The sequence below is a fragment of the Copadichromis virginalis genome, linkage group LG5 (genome assembly GCF_057382275.1).
Source record: "Copadichromis virginalis isolate Kocher_CV1m ecotype Utaka linkage group LG5, C_Virginalis_male_GT1.1, whole genome shotgun sequence".
In the NCBI taxonomy this organism is placed as follows: domain Eukaryota; kingdom Metazoa; phylum Chordata; class Actinopteri; order Cichliformes; family Cichlidae; genus Copadichromis; species Copadichromis virginalis.
Genome location: NC_140622.1, coordinates 1706726 through 1724303, shown reverse-complemented (window position 1 = coordinate 1724303; position 17578 = coordinate 1706726). Strand labels below are relative to the sequence as shown.

The following is a 17578-nucleotide window of genomic DNA, read 5'->3' as shown; positions in this document are numbered from 1 at the left end:
GTCTCCAAAGTGTCAAAAGCTGAAGAAGAAATCAGTGAAACTGCTGGACTGCTTATATGAAAACGTTCTATACCAGAGCCACTATAACACCTTCTGCTAATACCTACTTTAAGAAGTATAAACATCTTGTACGTATTATGTCTAATCATGTTTCTGTGATCTACAATGGACCTCTTGGGGAGAGTTCACACACATGCCTTATTGTTCGATGGTAAATGCAGTGACTGTGCAACCGTATACTGCCTTCCTGATGTCATGACAGAACAAATAACAATTATACTTGAGTTAATCAAACCACTCGTTATAATTCTATCACCAGTGCTGATAGTTTCTCTTTGAGGTGTCTGCAAGAAAAGTTTTTCCCAAAGCAATCCAAGCTGTTTCCCAACTTTCCCTCAAATGGGTGAAAAATGTATCTTTGATCAGGTCTAATGAACCATGTATGGGTAGATTTAGAGTTAGTAGTGACTAAAACGCAGACATATTTTAGCTCTGTACTGACTGAGCTCTTTCCATTTCCCAGTCAGTGCCCAGTCTGTGGGTTACGGCCACCACGGCGTGTCAGTCTAATACCAGTGTTAGATTATGAAAGTGTAATCCTCACGTCAGGAAGAGACTGGGAATCAGTCTTTATGTGTAAGAAGTTATCAGTAAAACAGTTTTACATTTGAGCCTCATTCTGTTAAAAACAAAATGACATAAAATTACCTTCAAGTTTATAAATGTACCAAAAAATATACAATAAATATCTCCATCTCCATCTTCATCCGCTTTATCCGGGGCCGGGTCACGGGGGCAGCAGCCTAAGTAAAGAGGCCCAGACCTCCCTCTCCCCAGCCACCTCCTCCAGCTTATCCGGGGAACACCAAGGCGTTCCCAGGCCAGCCGAGAGATATAATCTCTCCAGCGTGTCCTGGGTCTGCCCCGGGGCCTCCTCCCGGTGGGACATGCCTGGAACACCTCACCCAGGAGGCGCCCAGGGGGCATCCTTGTCAGATGCCCGAACCACCTCAGCTGGCTCCTTTCGATGTGGAGGAGCAGCGGCTCTACTCTGAGCCCCTCCCGGATGGCCGAACTTCTCACCCTATCTCTAAGGGAGAGGCCAGCCACCCTTCGGAGGAAGCTCATTTCTGCCGCTTGTATCCGCAATCTCGTTCTTTCGATCACTAACCACAGCTCGTGGCCATAGGTGAGGGTAGGGACGTAGATCGACCGGTAAATTGAGAGCTTCGCTTTTACACTCAGCTCCCTCTTCACCACGACGGACCGGTGCAACGTCCGCATTACTGCAGCTGCAGCCCCAATCCGTCTGTCGATCTCCGGCTCCCTTCTCCCATCACTCGCGAACAAGACCCCGAGATACTTGAACTCCTCCACTTGGGGCAGGAACTCATCCCCGACCCGGAGTGGGCACTCCATCCTTTTCCGGCTGAGAACCATGGCCTCAGATTTGGAGGTGCTGATCCTCATTCCCGCTGCTTCACACTCGGCTGCGAACCGTTCCAGTGCGAGCTGGAGGCCCTCACCCGATGAAGCCAACAGAGCCACATCATCCGCAAAAATCAGAGATGAGATTCTGAGGCCACCAAAGCGAAAGCCCTCCGCCACTTGGCTGCGCCTAGAAATCCTGTCCATAAAAATTATGAACAGAACCGGAGACAAAGGGCAGCCCTGGCGGAGCCCATCACCCACCGGGAACGAGTCCGACTTATTGCTGGCAATGCGAACCAAGCTCTTGCAACGGTTGTATAGGGATCGAATGGCCCGTAGCAATGGGCCAGACACCCCATATTCCCGCAACACCTCCGACAGGACACCCCGAGGGACACGGTCGAATGCCTTCTCCAAGTCCACAAAACACATGTAGACTGGTTGGGCAAACTCCCATGCACCCTCAAGTATCCTGGAGAGGATAAAGAGCTGGTCCAGTGTTCCGCGACCAGGACGAAAACCGCATTGTTCCTTCTGTATCCGAGGTTAGACTAACGGACGAACTCTCCTTTCCAGCACCCTGGCATAGACTTTCCCAGGGAGGCTGAGGAGTGTGATCCCCCTGTAGTTGGAACACACCCTCCGGTCCCCCTTCTTAAAGATGGGGACCACCACCCCGGTCTGCCGGTCCACAGATAATACCCCTGATCTCCACGCAACATTGCAGAGGCGTGTCAACCAGGACAGCCCTACAACGTCCAGAGCCTTCAGGAACTCGGGGCGGACCTCATCAACACGAGGGGCTCTGCCACCAAGGAGTTGTTTAACTGCCTCAGTGACCTCCCCCCCGGAAATTGGCGGGTCATTCCCCTCATCCCCAGACTCTGCTTCCTCCTCGGAAGACGTGTCAGTGGGATTAAGGAGGTCCTCGAAGTATTCCTTCCACCGCCTGACAATTTTCTCAGTCGACATCCGCAGCGCTCCGCCAGCACTATACACAGTGCAGGTAGAGCACCGCTTTCCCCTCCTGAGACGCCTGACGGTTTGCCAGAATCTCTTCGAGACAGTCCGAAAGTCTTTTTCCATGGCCTCTCCGAACTCCTCCCACACACGAGTTTTTGCTTCAGCCACTGCCCGAGCCGCATTCCGCTTGGCCTGTCGATACCTGTCGGCTGCCTCCGGAGTCCCACAGGCTAACCAAGCCCGATAGGACTCTTTCTTCAGCCTGGTGGCTCCCTTCACCTCTGGTGTCCACCATTTGTTTCGGGGATTACCACCACGGCAGGCACCAATTACCTTGCGGCCGCAGCTCAATGCAGCAGCTTTGGCAATGGAGACGCTGAACATGGTCCATTCGGACTCAATGTCCCCAGTCTCCCTCGGAATGCTGTTGAAGCTCTGCCGGAGGTGTGCGTTGAAGATCTCGCGGACTGGGGCCTCTGCTAGACGTTCCCAGCACACCCTCACTACGCGTTTAGGTGCACCAGGTCTGTCCAGCGTCCTCTCCCACCACCTGATCCAACTCACCACCAGGTGGTGATCAGTTGACAGCTCAGCCCCTCTCTTTACCCGAGTGTCCAGAACATATGGTCGCAGGTCTGCTGATACGATTACAAAATCGTTCATTGATCTTCGGCCTAGAGTGTCCTGGTGCCACGTGCACTTATGGACACTCTTATGTTTATTAGTTTCAGATGTAGCCATTCTTGTATTTTGCTTGTTTACATTATTGTATTTTGCACAACTCTGTTGCTTGTGAAGCTCGCACACAAGAATTTCACTCACATGTACTGTACCAATGTACCTGCACATGTGATGTGACAATAAAAGTGATTTGATTTGATTTGATGTTCGAACAGGGTGTTCGTTATGGCCAAACTGTGGTTAGCACAGAAGTCCAATAACAAAGCACCGCTCAGGTTCAGATCAGGGAGGCCGTTCCTCCCAATCACGCCCCTGCAGGTCTCACTGTCTTTACCCACATGAGCATTGAAGTCTCCCAGCAGGACAACAGAGTCTCCAGGTGGAGAACCTTCCAGCACCCCCCCCCCCCCCAGGGACTCTAAGAAGGCTGGGTACTCCAAACTGCCACTCGGCGCATAAGCGCAGATGACAGTCAGGACCCGTTCCCCGACCCTAAGGCGCAGGGAACAAACCCTCTCGTCCACCTGGAAAAACCCCAACGTACTGGCAGCAAGCCGAGGGGATATTAGAATACCCACCCCAGCCCGCCGCCTCTCACCAGGGGCAACTCCAGACTGAGACAGAGTCCAGCCCCTCTCCAGGAGACTGGTTCCAGAGCCCAAGCCATGCGTAGAGGTGAGCCCGACTATATCTAGCCGGTACCTCTCAACCTCACGCACTTACTCAGGCTCCTTCCCCACCAGAGAGGTGACATTCCATCTCCCTATTGCCAGTCTTGGCAGCCGGGGGTCAGTCCGCCAGGGCCTCCGCTCCTGGCCGCCACCCGGCACACAATGCACACGACCCCTATGGCGCCTCCTGCGGGTGGTGGGCCTGCGGGAGGATGGACCCATGTCTCCTCTTTGGGCTGTGCCCGGCCGGGCCCCATGGACTAAGGCCTGGCCACCAGACGCTTGCCCTCGGGCACCCTCCCCGGGCCTGGCTCCAGGGCGGGGCCCCGGTAACCCTATCCCGGGCGGGGTAAACTGTTCCCTCGATATTCTTTTCATAAGGGACTTCTGAATCGCTCTTTGTCTGGTCCCTCACCCAGGACCAATTTGCCATGGGAGACCCTACCAGGGGGCAAAAGCCCCCAGACAACATAGCCCCTGGGATCCCTGGGACACACAAACCCCTCCACCACGATAAGGTAGCGATTCAAAGAGGAGTACAATAAATATACATTCTAATAAATACCAATTCATTAGAATAGCGATTTATATTACAAATAAATATCAACAGGTTCAAGATGATTACAGTGAAAAAATACAAATGATATTAGCATTATTTATCTAATTTATTATTAATTTATCTGAGTCGATGAGACACGAGGATCATAGGGAGGAACAAGACCTAAGAACTAGAAATCAGGAAATCATTAGAAACCCTGAATCAAAGAGCATAAACACTGGGTCCCACGTAGCCTAACACTTTGGACGAAACACATTACGAGACAACATCTGTCCTCCTGATGACAGAAGAATAACGTGCATGGATCCTTGGAATGAGATGCTCTCAAATGAGGACTGTGATCTTGCAGGGAATTCCTCGAGTGTTTCTGCTCAGGGATTCTTTGACTTCTCATGCATATGCATGCGTGTGTGTATACATGCGTGTGCGTATGCATGCGTGTGCGAGTAAGCATGTGTGTGTGCGTCATTGTTCATCGTTGTGTTTGACGTTCCTGCTACCTTGTCTTTAACCCTCTGCTCTCTCCTCCTCTTTTGTAGTCGAGCTTACCGACTCCTTTGTGGCTTCTGGTTTCACTCCTACTCCTACTCCTTTTGGTTATCCTTCTCCTACTACCATTGCTCCTACAACCATTAGTACCTCAGCTACTCCCACTCCTACAACTACGACTTCAACCACTACTATTGCCACCACTTCTACTACTGAGGCAACCACTACCATCCTTCCAATGCTGTTCACCACCAAGCGTATTGACCAGAATGTGTTGGGTACTTGCTGTTGTCCCATTCTAGTTTTACTGTCTGTCTACCATTTGAATTGAACTGTCTTCTCCTACCTGAACAGTAAGCTACATCAGTGTTTCCTTCGATACGCTGTGCTGTACCTGCTGCACAAAAAGTGGGGAGTTGCTACAAAATACTGGGTTGTAGCCAGCAAATATCTTCCTGGTCAAGGAGCGAGAACCTAAACGTTTATTTTACAGAACATGATGGCTTTGAGTTTCAGTAGTTTGATTAGTACTTGGACACTGGCAGTGTTAGGACTGAAGTACCGTATTTTCATGACCATAAGACGCACTGTACTAAAAGGCGCAGTCTCAGTTATGTGTGCCATTACTGTATTTAACACACACATAAGGCGCACTGGATCATAGGGCGCATACAAGTACCGTATGCGTATTTAAAAATAAAGCAGGAGCAAAACTGAGTTTGGTACTCACATTTTTATTACCAGTAATCGTCATCATCAACAACACACAAGCATACAAGTGTGCGTATTTAAAAATAAAGCAGGAGCAAAACGAAGTTTGGTACTCACATTTTTATCATCAATCAAACCCATGGAAGTCCTCATCCTCTGTGTCTGAATTGAACAGCTGCGCTAAATCTCCATCAAACATGCCAGGTTCACTTTCTTCACTGTCAGAGTCACTTTCCGTGCCGTGCGGCTCCTCGGAAATGATGCCGGCTTTTGCGAAAGCTCGAACAACAGTGCCAGCAGACATGTTAGCCCAAGCATCTACAATCCATTGGCAAATTGTGGCGTAACTCGCCCGGCGCTGCCTTCCACTCTTGGTGAAACTGTGGTCTCCATCGGTCATCCATCGCTCCCAGGCCGCTCGCAGCCTTACTTTGAACGGGCGGTTCACACCGATGTCCAGCGGCTGGAGTTCCTTTGTCAGGCCTCCCGGAATGACAGCAAGCTCACAGTTCCTTTGTTTCACTAGTTTTTTCACATCGGCTGTGAGATGGGCACGCATAGAGTCACAGATTAAGAGCGATGGTGATGCGTGGAAAAAACCACCTGGTCTCCTTACATACACCTCCCTCAGCCACTCTTTCATCATTTCCTCATCCATCCAGCCCTTTTCATTTGCCTTAATGATGATTCCTGCTGGAAACTTCTCTTTAGGCAAAGTCTTTCGCTTAAAAATCACCATAGGCGGCAGTTTCTGTCCATTAGCATGGCAGCCAAGCACAACAGTAAAAGAAGACTTTTCAAACCCCGTTGTGCGTATCGCTACCGTGCTGGTCCCCTTCTTCTCCACAGTGTGACTCACCGGGATGTCGAAAGTGAGCGGGACCTCGTCCATGTTTGTGATGTGGCTGGGCTGGATGTTTTTGTCGCCAATGTGTTTGCTGCAGTAGGAGCGGAAGATGGCCAGCTTTTCCTTATAATCCGCTGGAAGTTGCTGCGCTGCCGTAGTCCTGGTCCGGATGGAAAAATGGCACCGTTTCATAAAAAGTGAAAGTGAAACTGCTTTTAGCCGAATGGTGACTGTCGAAACGCTTCTCCCGCTCGTTCTTTGCTCGATGATCCACCGCTCGAGTCTTTCCTCCAACTCGGGCCACCTCGCCTTATGTCCGCGGAAACTCAGCTGCGTTTTCTTGACCTGCCGGAGCTTGTTTTCTAGCTTCCTCCATTTGCGAACCATCGATTCGTTAATCTTAAATTCTCTCGCCGCTGCTCGATTTCCATGTTCCTCCGCGTAGCTGATGGCCTTCAGTTTAAACTGTGCTTCATAAGCGTGTCTCTTTGCCATTTTCAGGGTTGCGCCCACACTTCACCCTTTAGCGTTCTCATGGTGTTCTCTACTACGTCCTCCTTACATCACACAGGGCGCACTGCGCTATAGGGCGCGCCGTACTTTTTGAAGAAAATCTAAGACTTTTAAGTGCGCCTTATGGTCGTGAAAATACGGTAATCGCTAACTCAGAAGTAAACATTACAATTCATTCATTCATGAACTTAAAAAAACTATGCAGATATATTTGGGTGGGGGGGGGGGGGTGAATATAGTTTAATGCTCTTAGTTTGATTTTGAGCAAAGCATGGAGTCTGTTTTGTTGTAGGAAGACTTGTGCAAGGCTAGCAGTCTGCACGGGTCCAAACAGAGCCCTGTGTGTGGTTGTTGTAACTGTGCCCTCTCTGCCTCTTGCTTCCAACTTTGAACCCTTTGTCCCCTACCCCACCCCCCACCTACCCTACCTTGTGTAGTGGCTTCTGGGCGAGAGATCTGGAATTTGACGGTGGAGCCTAACAGTAACTACGCTAAAGTCAGCTGGACGCACAACTTCCCGGCCAGCAGCAGCGATTTTGTACTAGAGTTCACTCTGGACAGTAAGAAATCAGACCAAGCTCAAACTGCGCTACTGAGATATAAACTGTGAACTAAATGTTCTGACTACAGAGTAGATCTACAAGGATAGTGAAGTAAAACCGGAGCTTCAAGGTGCAGAGTGTAGGTGGAGCTGAACAGGTAAAACCAAATGTTATCACACCATTTGTACATTACGGGAATACAGGACACTACAGCCTGGTGGCAAGGAGGAGCCCGGATCCAGGTTTGAAGTTCTCATAAGCATCTTCAAACCGAACATTAGAATGAAATAAATAGATGTAGTCAACATAAACGTCTGTTTGATACTGTGTGTGCAAGCTTGAGGTCAGATGGTTCAAATTGGCTTCCTTTTTGCTTTTTATAAGTGCATTCTTTTGCTAACAATTCACACGTAATCAGCTTGAAAAGACCTAACAATATATCATTTAGCTGCAGTAACACAATCTATAGTTAGATTTTAATGTGACTGGATGAGAGGAAAACATCTGGATGTGCAGTAGCAGTCTTGAAAATGTTTTCCAGATCAGCATAATATTGATTTTAGTCACAACAGAAATGGTACATCTCAATGTAATTATATTCAGATGAAAGATGACATTTTGTTCCATATACTTCGCAGTTACACGTTAACTGAGAGCCGTTTTTAGGCAGCATCTGCAAAATTATTTTCCCTCTCACTCTTTGGTTCTGCCTGTTTGAGTGCACCATGTGCATGGATCTATGAGTTCTGTTGCCTTTCTTTGCGTTGCTTTTGTTGGCCCGGCGCTGGGATGGGCTGCTTTCTTTGAACGGCTGTTTAACTGTGTCTTTGTTGCTCACCAAGGCTGCCATACTCACCTGCTTGGTATGAAGTGCTGTGTACTCTGGCTTTTAATCATCCCACCTTTTCACAGAGCAAAATTGGGTAGCTCTGATCAGACATCTCAGTTACTGCTGTTTGCCTCAGCCCAGTCTATAAAGTCTGGAGCAGAGAAAGGATGGAGATGTGTTTGTGTACTTGTGCTGAGATTTTAATTATTAATGTCTGCGTGTGAGGAAAGGAAGTGATGTGATTGGTCTGATGCTATCCACTTCTCTCACCCATCCCTGCACTGTCAGGCTGTCAGGATGTGAGATCTAGACTTTTCTTTCATACAGACTCTTGATCCGTGGTAGGTCATGTTTGAGGACACAGTGTATGTAACCCTGATAAGATAAACCACAGCAGGCCTAACGGGAGATCTGTCCAGCCAGGGTGTGTTTGTTTTTAGGTTGACTGAGACAAAGGAGACGCTTCTTCTCTCATTTTTGAGACAACAGGGATGTTTACTTACTATGTTTCAAAAAACATAGTGATATAAATAAATCTTAACCTCTTCCAACCTATTGTAGAGTAAGATGAACTCGTGTAAAGTAGTAAAGCTGTTTATAATGTGTGTTTATTGATTTTATTAAGACTCTTTCAAAAGAGTCCACATTTTTTTTCGTTTATTAAGTTTTTTTTGTTTGTTTCCAATTGAGAATTAGCTAGCTACTGGAGCTAACCAGCGCTAACTACAACCCAACAGTAAACAGGAAGTACCAGGGCTGGACTGGGACAAAAAATGGGCCCGGGCATTTTGACTAGAGACCGGCCCCCCAGGTATTATAGGAAAAGCCATGAAGCCTTTGAATGAAAACAAACGCTGCTGTGACAGTGATGCACAGTCTTGTTGGTATATGTATGATTTCTATACGTTTGACATCAGATTAAAACTTTGGTCGTAAGATTCAGATAATTATTTCATAAAAGTGAGACAGTTTAAATGAGAATAAGAAAGAAAAGTATTTCTTTGTGACCCCCTCTCCCTGTTAATGCCCTACCTGCCCCCCTTTGCTAGACCCGCCTCTGCACAGTTACCAGCTGTCAGCTGCTTAGAAAAGGATCCTGGTGTTATTTGTCTCTCAGAAACAGTTCATAACTTCAACTCATTCATATCAACCCTCTGCTGGTTTCCTCTTTCTGGCGCAAAGTGGGTGATAAACAAACAAGAGTGAAAAGCCAATCAGCTGATCACTGATCAGTTTCATGACTGAAGTAGCAACAGGAGAGAGAGGGGGGAGAATGAGAGGAGAAGAAGGCAGCTGTGCAGCAAAGACACAGAATAACTCCAGCTTTGTGTCTTTTTCCATTGTAGCTGAAGTCCGGGACAAACGGTTCCTTTTCACCTCAATATGAAAGGTGTAATATTTTCTCTGACTGTAAAAAGTCAGCATAACGAAAATAAACTGCACCTAAACTTGGTTTATATCTGACCCAGATAGACTTCAGCTCATAACTTCTTACTTGAAGTTCAGTTCACCTGACTCTCCGCTCGGCGGCCGCCTCGGGTCTCTCCTGTTCTGCTGTTGTACTCTACTTTATACGGTTACAAAAACAACAAAGAAAGAAAGAAAACAAGAAAACAAATCCCAACAGGGTTTTAAATGCATTGAAGAAATTGTATTGATACTATCTCTACTCAATACAGAATGCATGTAGGTCAGGTCATAGACTTTACGACATTACGACAGGAGTGCATTATTGATGCTGGTGGGTTAGGGCTACCGAGAAGGCCCCGCTACATGTCGCTACAGGTCACGAACACGTCCCAACACACTGCCCGAACAGGTTACTAACCCTGGACAACCTGTCCCCAGAGTTAAGGGACGTATCAGGCAGAGCTAGCCACAATAACTGCCACAAACTGCCTTTTTATGTTTGATTGTTATACTTAAAAAAAGAATGTGGAGAATATATTGTTTAGGAAAAGGATTGGGTTACTTTGATTTTTTTACAGCTGCTTGAAAACAATAAACTAGCATTTAAATACACTGTTTTCAAATAGGGCTGACTGTCATGAGGATAATTATTTAGCCACATACACAAAAGAAAGACGTGGCAGATGGATATCATTTTACAAATGACAAAAAGCCTTTCTCATAACACTTCACTGACTTTTGTCAAACAGCATGTTCTTTGTGTGTCTGTGCTTTCTTTGGCTGGTTTGAGGACTGCTGTAGCATGGCTTGGTAATCACCCATGTTGGATGACTTTCACTTTGTGTGGCTAACAGCATGGTGCATGATGTCACTTCATGCTGCCTCTTCAGAGTGTGTCTCATTGGCATGACAGACGTGTTTCTGCTGAAAACGTGCAGGCTGTCATCACTGCTTTCTGCCTGGACCTTAGAGATAGGAGGGGGTCTGGTGTCTAACTGAGACGAGCAATGTTTTGCCACCTGACATAGATTTAACTCAAAGTGCTTACATTTTAAAATCCTGTTTAGTAGCATCTTCTCTCAGTATGGAGCTTTATGTCACTGGGTTGGTTGTTTGGTTGCCGTCAATAGACTTGCTGTTAGCTGACTAGTAACAGAACCAATAACCTGGGGAAAAACAGGGACAATAAAAGCAGTTTAAGGGGGTCGCTTTTGTTCTGCACCTAGCTGCAACAATGGGTTTTAAATCAAGCCTATACTGTCCACTTTCACTTTATCACTTAAGCAGTCAGCGGTTCTTTGTTGTTTGGCTAGCTGCACTGACTTGGGAAAATCTGCCTGCATTGTTCGGGCTACAAAGTACTTTTTAAATGAAGACTGTTTGGATGAGAGACCAACTAGCTTGAGCCCAATACTGCAGCCTTTCCTCGACAGGCCGGGTGCAACGAGCCGCACAATTAGCTTGAAAATAAAGTGTTCGCAAATTATGATATAATATATGCGCTATTTTATATAATAAAATATGCTCTTTTTTTCCCAAGCACATCAAACAGTTCACTGTGTTTCTTATTAAAACACGATCCAAAATCCTGACCTTCATGCGCATGGTCGAAGGAGAAAAAGCCTCCGTGTTAAAGTCTCCTTCGCCTAAATGTAGGTGAAGGAGTAATCCAGTCTCCAGGGGTGTGGAACCTCCACAAAGTCTCGGGGAAATATGCCGACGCGAGAACTGCTACATAATGTAACTGGACATACAACAGCTTGTGGACAAAGTTTCCAGTTTAGATGTTATTCTTTTTTGTTGAGGCACCTTAAGAAGTTAATAGAGACAATACAGTTCATCATTTCTTTAAGTAGTCAGTATACCGATCCACACTCGCTTCCAGTGATCGCTGCCCGAAAGTGATTTCCAGAATTTTTCAAAAGAATGATTTCTGGAAATTAAACTTTTATGAAAGAATATCAAGTAGTTTACAGCCAAAAAGAACATTCCCATTGTAAAGTAGCTGCTGCAAAGTGACTTTTATCCAGGTAAAAAGTGTTGTTGACATTAAAAATGTCTTATTTGAAGAGAGATGGAGGGTATCAGACATTGAAACAAATGTAATATCGCAGTTGTATAAACTTACCTGATAATCTTGATAATGCTTTCCTGTGAAAGAACGATGCAGACAAACCCCGCAGAATTTCAAAGGTCTGCTTATGTCCCACGGAGTTACTGGTTTTGTTGCTAGTTTGTGAACATAAACTAATGCAGAGTAGATCTATTGATGGTAACCAGCACCAACGTTGTGTACTGACAGAAGACGGTGCTGAACATGTTTTAAAACATGCTTTTCAGCCGATTGTATTCCAGTGGTTTTGCTTGACAGACAGTGGTCCTTGTGCCTCACTATTCCACTACTAGCAATGATCAGGATTCTGCAGGGAACTTGACCTTGAAGAAAAAAGTAGTCAGAGGGCCATAAAACAGTAAGATTAATCAGAACATATTGTCTGAAGTGAGAATTTCATAAAGTGTTGTGGCCAGGCATACATACTGTTTAATCCATATGTTTTACTAATTTAAAGAGATGAGTGAATCTTTATGGCCACTGTGGTCGCAGCATTGCTATCAGCCTCAGTTCAGCACCGCCACCCTGCTATCAGACAACAGCAGTCTCCCTGTAAAGCACTGTGATGCTGCAGACTGTTGTATGCCCGGTTTTAAAGTGGAGCGAAGGCCACACCCCTGGAGTGTGATTGGCCTCTTAATTGTGTTTCCAAGGTAACAAGACGAAGAAAGATGTAAAGAGTCAACAGCCCCCCATTAATGTGGTGGATCTCATCCCAGGCGTCGTGTATCACCTGAGAGTTTACTCCCATCTATTCAACAGTGTCAGCAGCAAATCTGTCACCTTTAAGACCAAAGCAGGTGAGACCACACCTGGCCGTGTGGAGCAAGGATGGGAGCCAGCTGGGCTCCTCTACGTATTTGACACAAGTAATATCTACACTGACTAAGTCAGTGCAGGGCGGGTTGTCACGGTTTGTTTAATTGATATCTGTCTTGTTTTTTCCCAGCAGTAAACCTTCTACATTTGAAATGCCTCAGATTTAGAGGGCTTGTCTTTAGAAATGGAATCTACATGACAAGAAGTACAAGTTAGTTTAGATCGTGTGCTTACTTCTGGTAGTTCACGGCCCTGTGTTTTTAACCAACTAAAAAGTTCGACTTTAAAGAGATATATTTATTGCTTCTGTCTTGTGTGTGTGTAAAAATTAGAGATGGCACGATACCACTTCTTTATGTCCGATACCGATATCATAAATTTGGATATCTGCCGATACCGATATGAATCCGATATAGTGTTTTTAATCAATAAAACTGTTTTTTTAATATCTTGCTGCATTTTGTTCATACTCAAGTTTAAATAAACAACAACACTAAAGCTATTCTGTTATACCTGTATGCAAAAAATGCACTGCACCCAAAATATTTCACAGTTCAGCAACACTGATCAATCTAATAAACTTAAACCTGCTCCATCCTTCCTATTCTGGTATTTTAAAGAGTACTTAGCATAAATATTAAGCAACCTAACTAATAGGGTTCCAACTCCCAGCAACAACAAAAATAGGGAACCACCCCCCACCCCCCACCTCATGATGCTTAATCGACGTAATCAACTTTAATTTGATGCAGTGTGAAAAAAAATGCACAGAAATCAATTATTTTTCAAGAATAATTAGTTCAGTTCAGTTCATTTTTATTTCAAACATTTCAAACATGTGCCTTCACAATCATTACAAAATATCATTCCATTATTTGTTTGAAAAGGAGTAGGCTGAAGTATTTACTTATTTGTCCCTACCCCCTCAAGTTTTACCTCTCATTCATTTAATTTTTTTTTTGTCTTAAATTAAACTATTAAATTAAATAGATTCAACATCTTTCTTGCACGTTGTCACAAGTTTTGTGAGGTGCTTTTTTGATATTTAATGGATCGGATTACATTTTTTATTTTTCTCTGATATCCGATCCAGTAATTTAGGTCAGTATCAGACTGATACGTAATATCGGATCGGTCCATCTCTAGTACATATATCTGTATATATATGCAGATATATGTTACTGGTCCAAAGTTTTAGAACACCACTATTTTAATGCCTCATTGCACTCTGAAAACAGCTCTGGCACTTATGTTTTGGGTGGTTGATGGGGCTGCAGGGTGCTGTGGTAGCTGTTTTGGTTCAGGGGGCCTCTCACTGTGTACAAGTCACCGACCCTGGATCCACCAAAACAGCCCCTTCAGTAGTCCAGTGTCGGTGTTTCATGGCCCAGACGAGCCTCTTTGTCTCATTCTGACGTCTGGCTTTCTTGCTGCAACTCGTCCTGTCAAACCTGCAGCTCGAAGTTTCTCTTCACAGCTGAAACTGAGACTTTCTCACTACGACCACGATTAAACTGCTTGAAGCTGTTGTCCTGTGAGCCGCCGTCACACAGCTGTTAACTCTCAGAAACTTGTCCTCTGATTCAGTCGTGTCTCTGGGTCTGCAGACCTCCTCCTGTCACAGTTTCTGAGCCTTTGGCTGAAGGAAGCTGGACTCACTGTCTCTCTGCAGGACAGACCTGCATTTATAAGTGTTATGATGGTCTGTGTCTCTTCCATTGTTAAATTTTGTAGCAACACTCTACTTTCTGGAGTACTGTTCAGCTGATGCTCACGAGAGTACATCAGTGTGTCCCAGCACTGCTTTGTGCAGACAGAGGGGGGAGTAATCCAGAAAAGCTGGAACAGCTGTAGGAAGTACCAGCAGCAGCTTTCAAGGCTTGATCAGCCTCCATTGCTGCAGAACAGATTTAAACTGTTAGCCCATGTTGTCCCTGAAAAAGGCCTTTTCGTATGTGCACATTAGTTTTCAGTTTGGGGTAAGCTTTGTTTTTAACCACTTCCCTTTGTACCATTTCGATCTATTCGTTGGACTTGGATGACTTGAACTGCAATAAATTACTGGAAAAATCAGGGTGTTCCAAAACTTTTGACCAGTGCGGTATCCTTCTGGTGAGTTAAGACTAATGACTAAAACAAGCTGTCAGCTCAAGTCCCAAATATGGGACATGAACATGAAGCTGGGATAAATCAAGCACCGGTAAAAATGACTGATCTTGGTAGGCGGTTGGTACAGTTTGTCAACCAGCAGAGAAACTCCTCATGCAGGCTTACACAGTGACTGTGGCAGCTGTGAAACAAAGTCCCTGACTTGTTGGGAAAAAAGTACATTTTTCAGATTAAATCACACAGTGTGTGAATTTTTAGGCAATCACTTGACATGGACAGGATCATGTTCACTGCATCATCCTCACTGTTTTTGGGGAAATGATGACATATTGGTTCTGAGCTGTTGACGTCTGCTGAGCGCTCTGGGATGGGTTAGGGGGTTAACCCTAACCCTCCTCAGATAAATACTAACTCTCTTTGCGTTCTTCTTTCTTGTCCACTGTCTCGTCTTGTTTGTCTCTCTGACACGACTCCAGCCTACATAGACCAGGTAGACATAGCCACGCAGGGCTGGTTCATCGGATTGATGTGCGCCATCGCCCTTATCATCCTGATCCTCCTCATCGTCTGTTTCATCAAGCGGAGTCGTGGAGGAAAGTACCCAGGTAAGCTTCCCACAGCATTCTTATGCAAGTCTATTCTCTTGAGTGAAATCGTGCAGACAGTGGGAAGAAGTGATTATTGAATTTGTGGCGCCACACAGAGACTGAATATTCTTTAATGCCGAGAGGAAGAATATGTCAGTAATATCACAGTTCATCCAGGTAGTTTCCTTTAAGAAGATCAATGGTCTTAATGGTCTTGAGAGTCGTGGGTATTTTAGCCAGTGCTGTCATATGTGGCTACAAGGACATAGTTAGAGCTAGTTACTGATTCCATCTCCCACGCCTCATGCCATTACACGTCTGGGTGGAAGGATGTTGTTGAGGTTTCATCAGCAGAGCATTTTCTGAAGCATCTGGGTTCAAGAAGCAGGTCTGTGTATTGTAGTGAATCAAACCTTCAACAAACAACAAGCAGTGAGCCTGAAAGGAATCTTTGCTCTGAGCGAATGTAAGCTAGTCTTACTTTGCTGTGTCTGCACCCAGGCAGAGGTCTGTTCTTGCAGCTCCTCTGGTGACCAGGTGATGATGCATCTCATGCAAACATTCAGCGTGTTGAAGGTGCTCTTGTTTCCTGATGGGCCACTAAACTACCACCTTGACTTTTTCCGTCTGTCCACTGAATTCAAGGAATGCCAGTGTGGTGTGAAGCTGTCTGCTTTGACATACAGTCTGTTTTCCCAGGACTGTGGCTGGGCCTGTGTTTCTGTGCTGGTGCCGTCCTAACACAAAGGGATTTCTGAGTAATACAAACAGACACGTGTGTGTAGAAAATAAGAAAACAATACCTGATTGATCTTCTTTTGCTGTGGATTGTAAATATGTGCTCTTCATTGGCTTAAAGTATAAATAAATATTGTTTTACTGAAGCAGCTATGACGAGAGGAAGAACAGCTGCTTACCAAAGGGCGAGTGGCACACTGCGCTGTGAACTCATGTGTTTACCTTTGACAACATCAAAACATGAATCAATATTGTCATGCACTTTTTTAAAGAAAGGAAAGCACACTGGTCTTTTTTATTTAAATATTTCTTTTGATAAGTGAAAATGGGTGGGTGGTTTCAGACGGGGTCTCTGGACAAGACAACACGAGGTGACTGAAGTCTTCTTAGATATCTTTCAGCGCAGTATGGAGGAAGAGCGGTCAGCTTTCCATTTGTTTCTCACTCTGACCAAGAGATGATGATAAAGATGATTCCTTACATCCAATTTTGTGAAGACGGCTGCCCCGCCTAGAGGTTCAATACTGAGCTTTACAGAACTCGTTTGTTTTAACCCTCCTGCCATCCTTTAAAAAACTCACACCCATCACCCTAGGGACCATTCTCAGCCACGCCATAAAAAGACCATATATCCATATTTTATTCCACTTTAAATTAGCCAACCTTGTAAAACTACTTCTCCCTGAAATATTCATGTAAAGTTTTAATTATATTTTCGTTGTTTTAACCCTTCAAATCCCAGTGTTATTACATGCCATTTAAGCCACCGCTTCCGAGTATTTTCCTCTCCAACGTCAGGTCCATAACCAACAAAATCGACGAACTGAGATTACAAATTGCAGTCAATAAGTGTGTACGGGACAGCAGCATAATATTACTCACAGAGACTTGGCTGCAGCCATCAATTCCGGACTCGGCTATTGAGCTAGCAGGCCGCACGGTTCACCGTCACGACAGGAACGGCCACTCCGGTAAGATCAAAGGAGGGGGTTTATGCATCTACACCAATGACAGCTGGTGCAAAAACACAAAGACTGTAGACAGCCACTGTTCCCCGGATTTGGAATACTTGACTGTGAAGTGCAGACCCGTCTACATACCTCGCGAGTTTACTGTTGTCATGGTAACGGCCGTGTATGTACCACCCGATGCTAATGCTAACTCTGCCATGGAGGAGCTGCACAAGACAATAAGCAACCAGCAGAACTCCCATCCAAACGCAGTGCACATTATAGCTGGGGACTTCAACCATGCTGATTTAAGGTCAGTATTCCCCAGATTTGAACAGCATATTAAATGTGCAACGAGGGGGAAAAACATATTGGATAAAGCCTACAGCAACATCCAAAAAGGCTACAGAGCAACCCCTCTACCACATCTAGGTTTGTCAGACCACATGTCCATGCTGTTGATCCCTGCATACACTCCCATTAGGAGAAGAGCCCCCCCAGTCACAAAAACTGTGAAAACCTGGCCAGAAGGTGCATCACATCAGCTGCAGGACTGTTTTGAAAACACAGACTGGAGCGTGTTCGAACATCAGGACCTTGAAGAGCACACAACATC

General features: G+C 45.5%; 1 protein-coding gene across 19 annotated transcripts in view; it reads left to right on the top strand.

The window, feature by feature from the left end:
- The window catches only part of nfasca (neurofascin homolog (chicken) a), a 167006-nt gene that overhangs the window by 133453 nt on the left and 15975 nt on the right, over positions 1-17578 (top strand). For 13 of the 19 annotated variants that reach the window (XR_014920340.1, XR_014920341.1, XM_085455542.1 and 10 more), the window contains 4 exons: positions 4845-5072; positions 7303-7425; positions 12413-12559; positions 15164-15292. Coding sequence is in view for 17 of the 19 variants with exons in the window: in XM_085455542.1 (XP_085311668.1) it covers positions 4845-5072; positions 7303-7425; positions 12413-12559; positions 15164-15292 (627 nt within the window). In the remaining 2 variants the exon portion in view is untranslated. The remainder of the gene's footprint in view (positions 1-4844; positions 5073-7302; positions 7426-12412; positions 12560-15163; positions 15293-17578) is intronic. The other 6 variants (XM_085455543.1, XM_085455541.1, XM_085455539.1 and 3 more) reach the window with 2 other exon arrangements.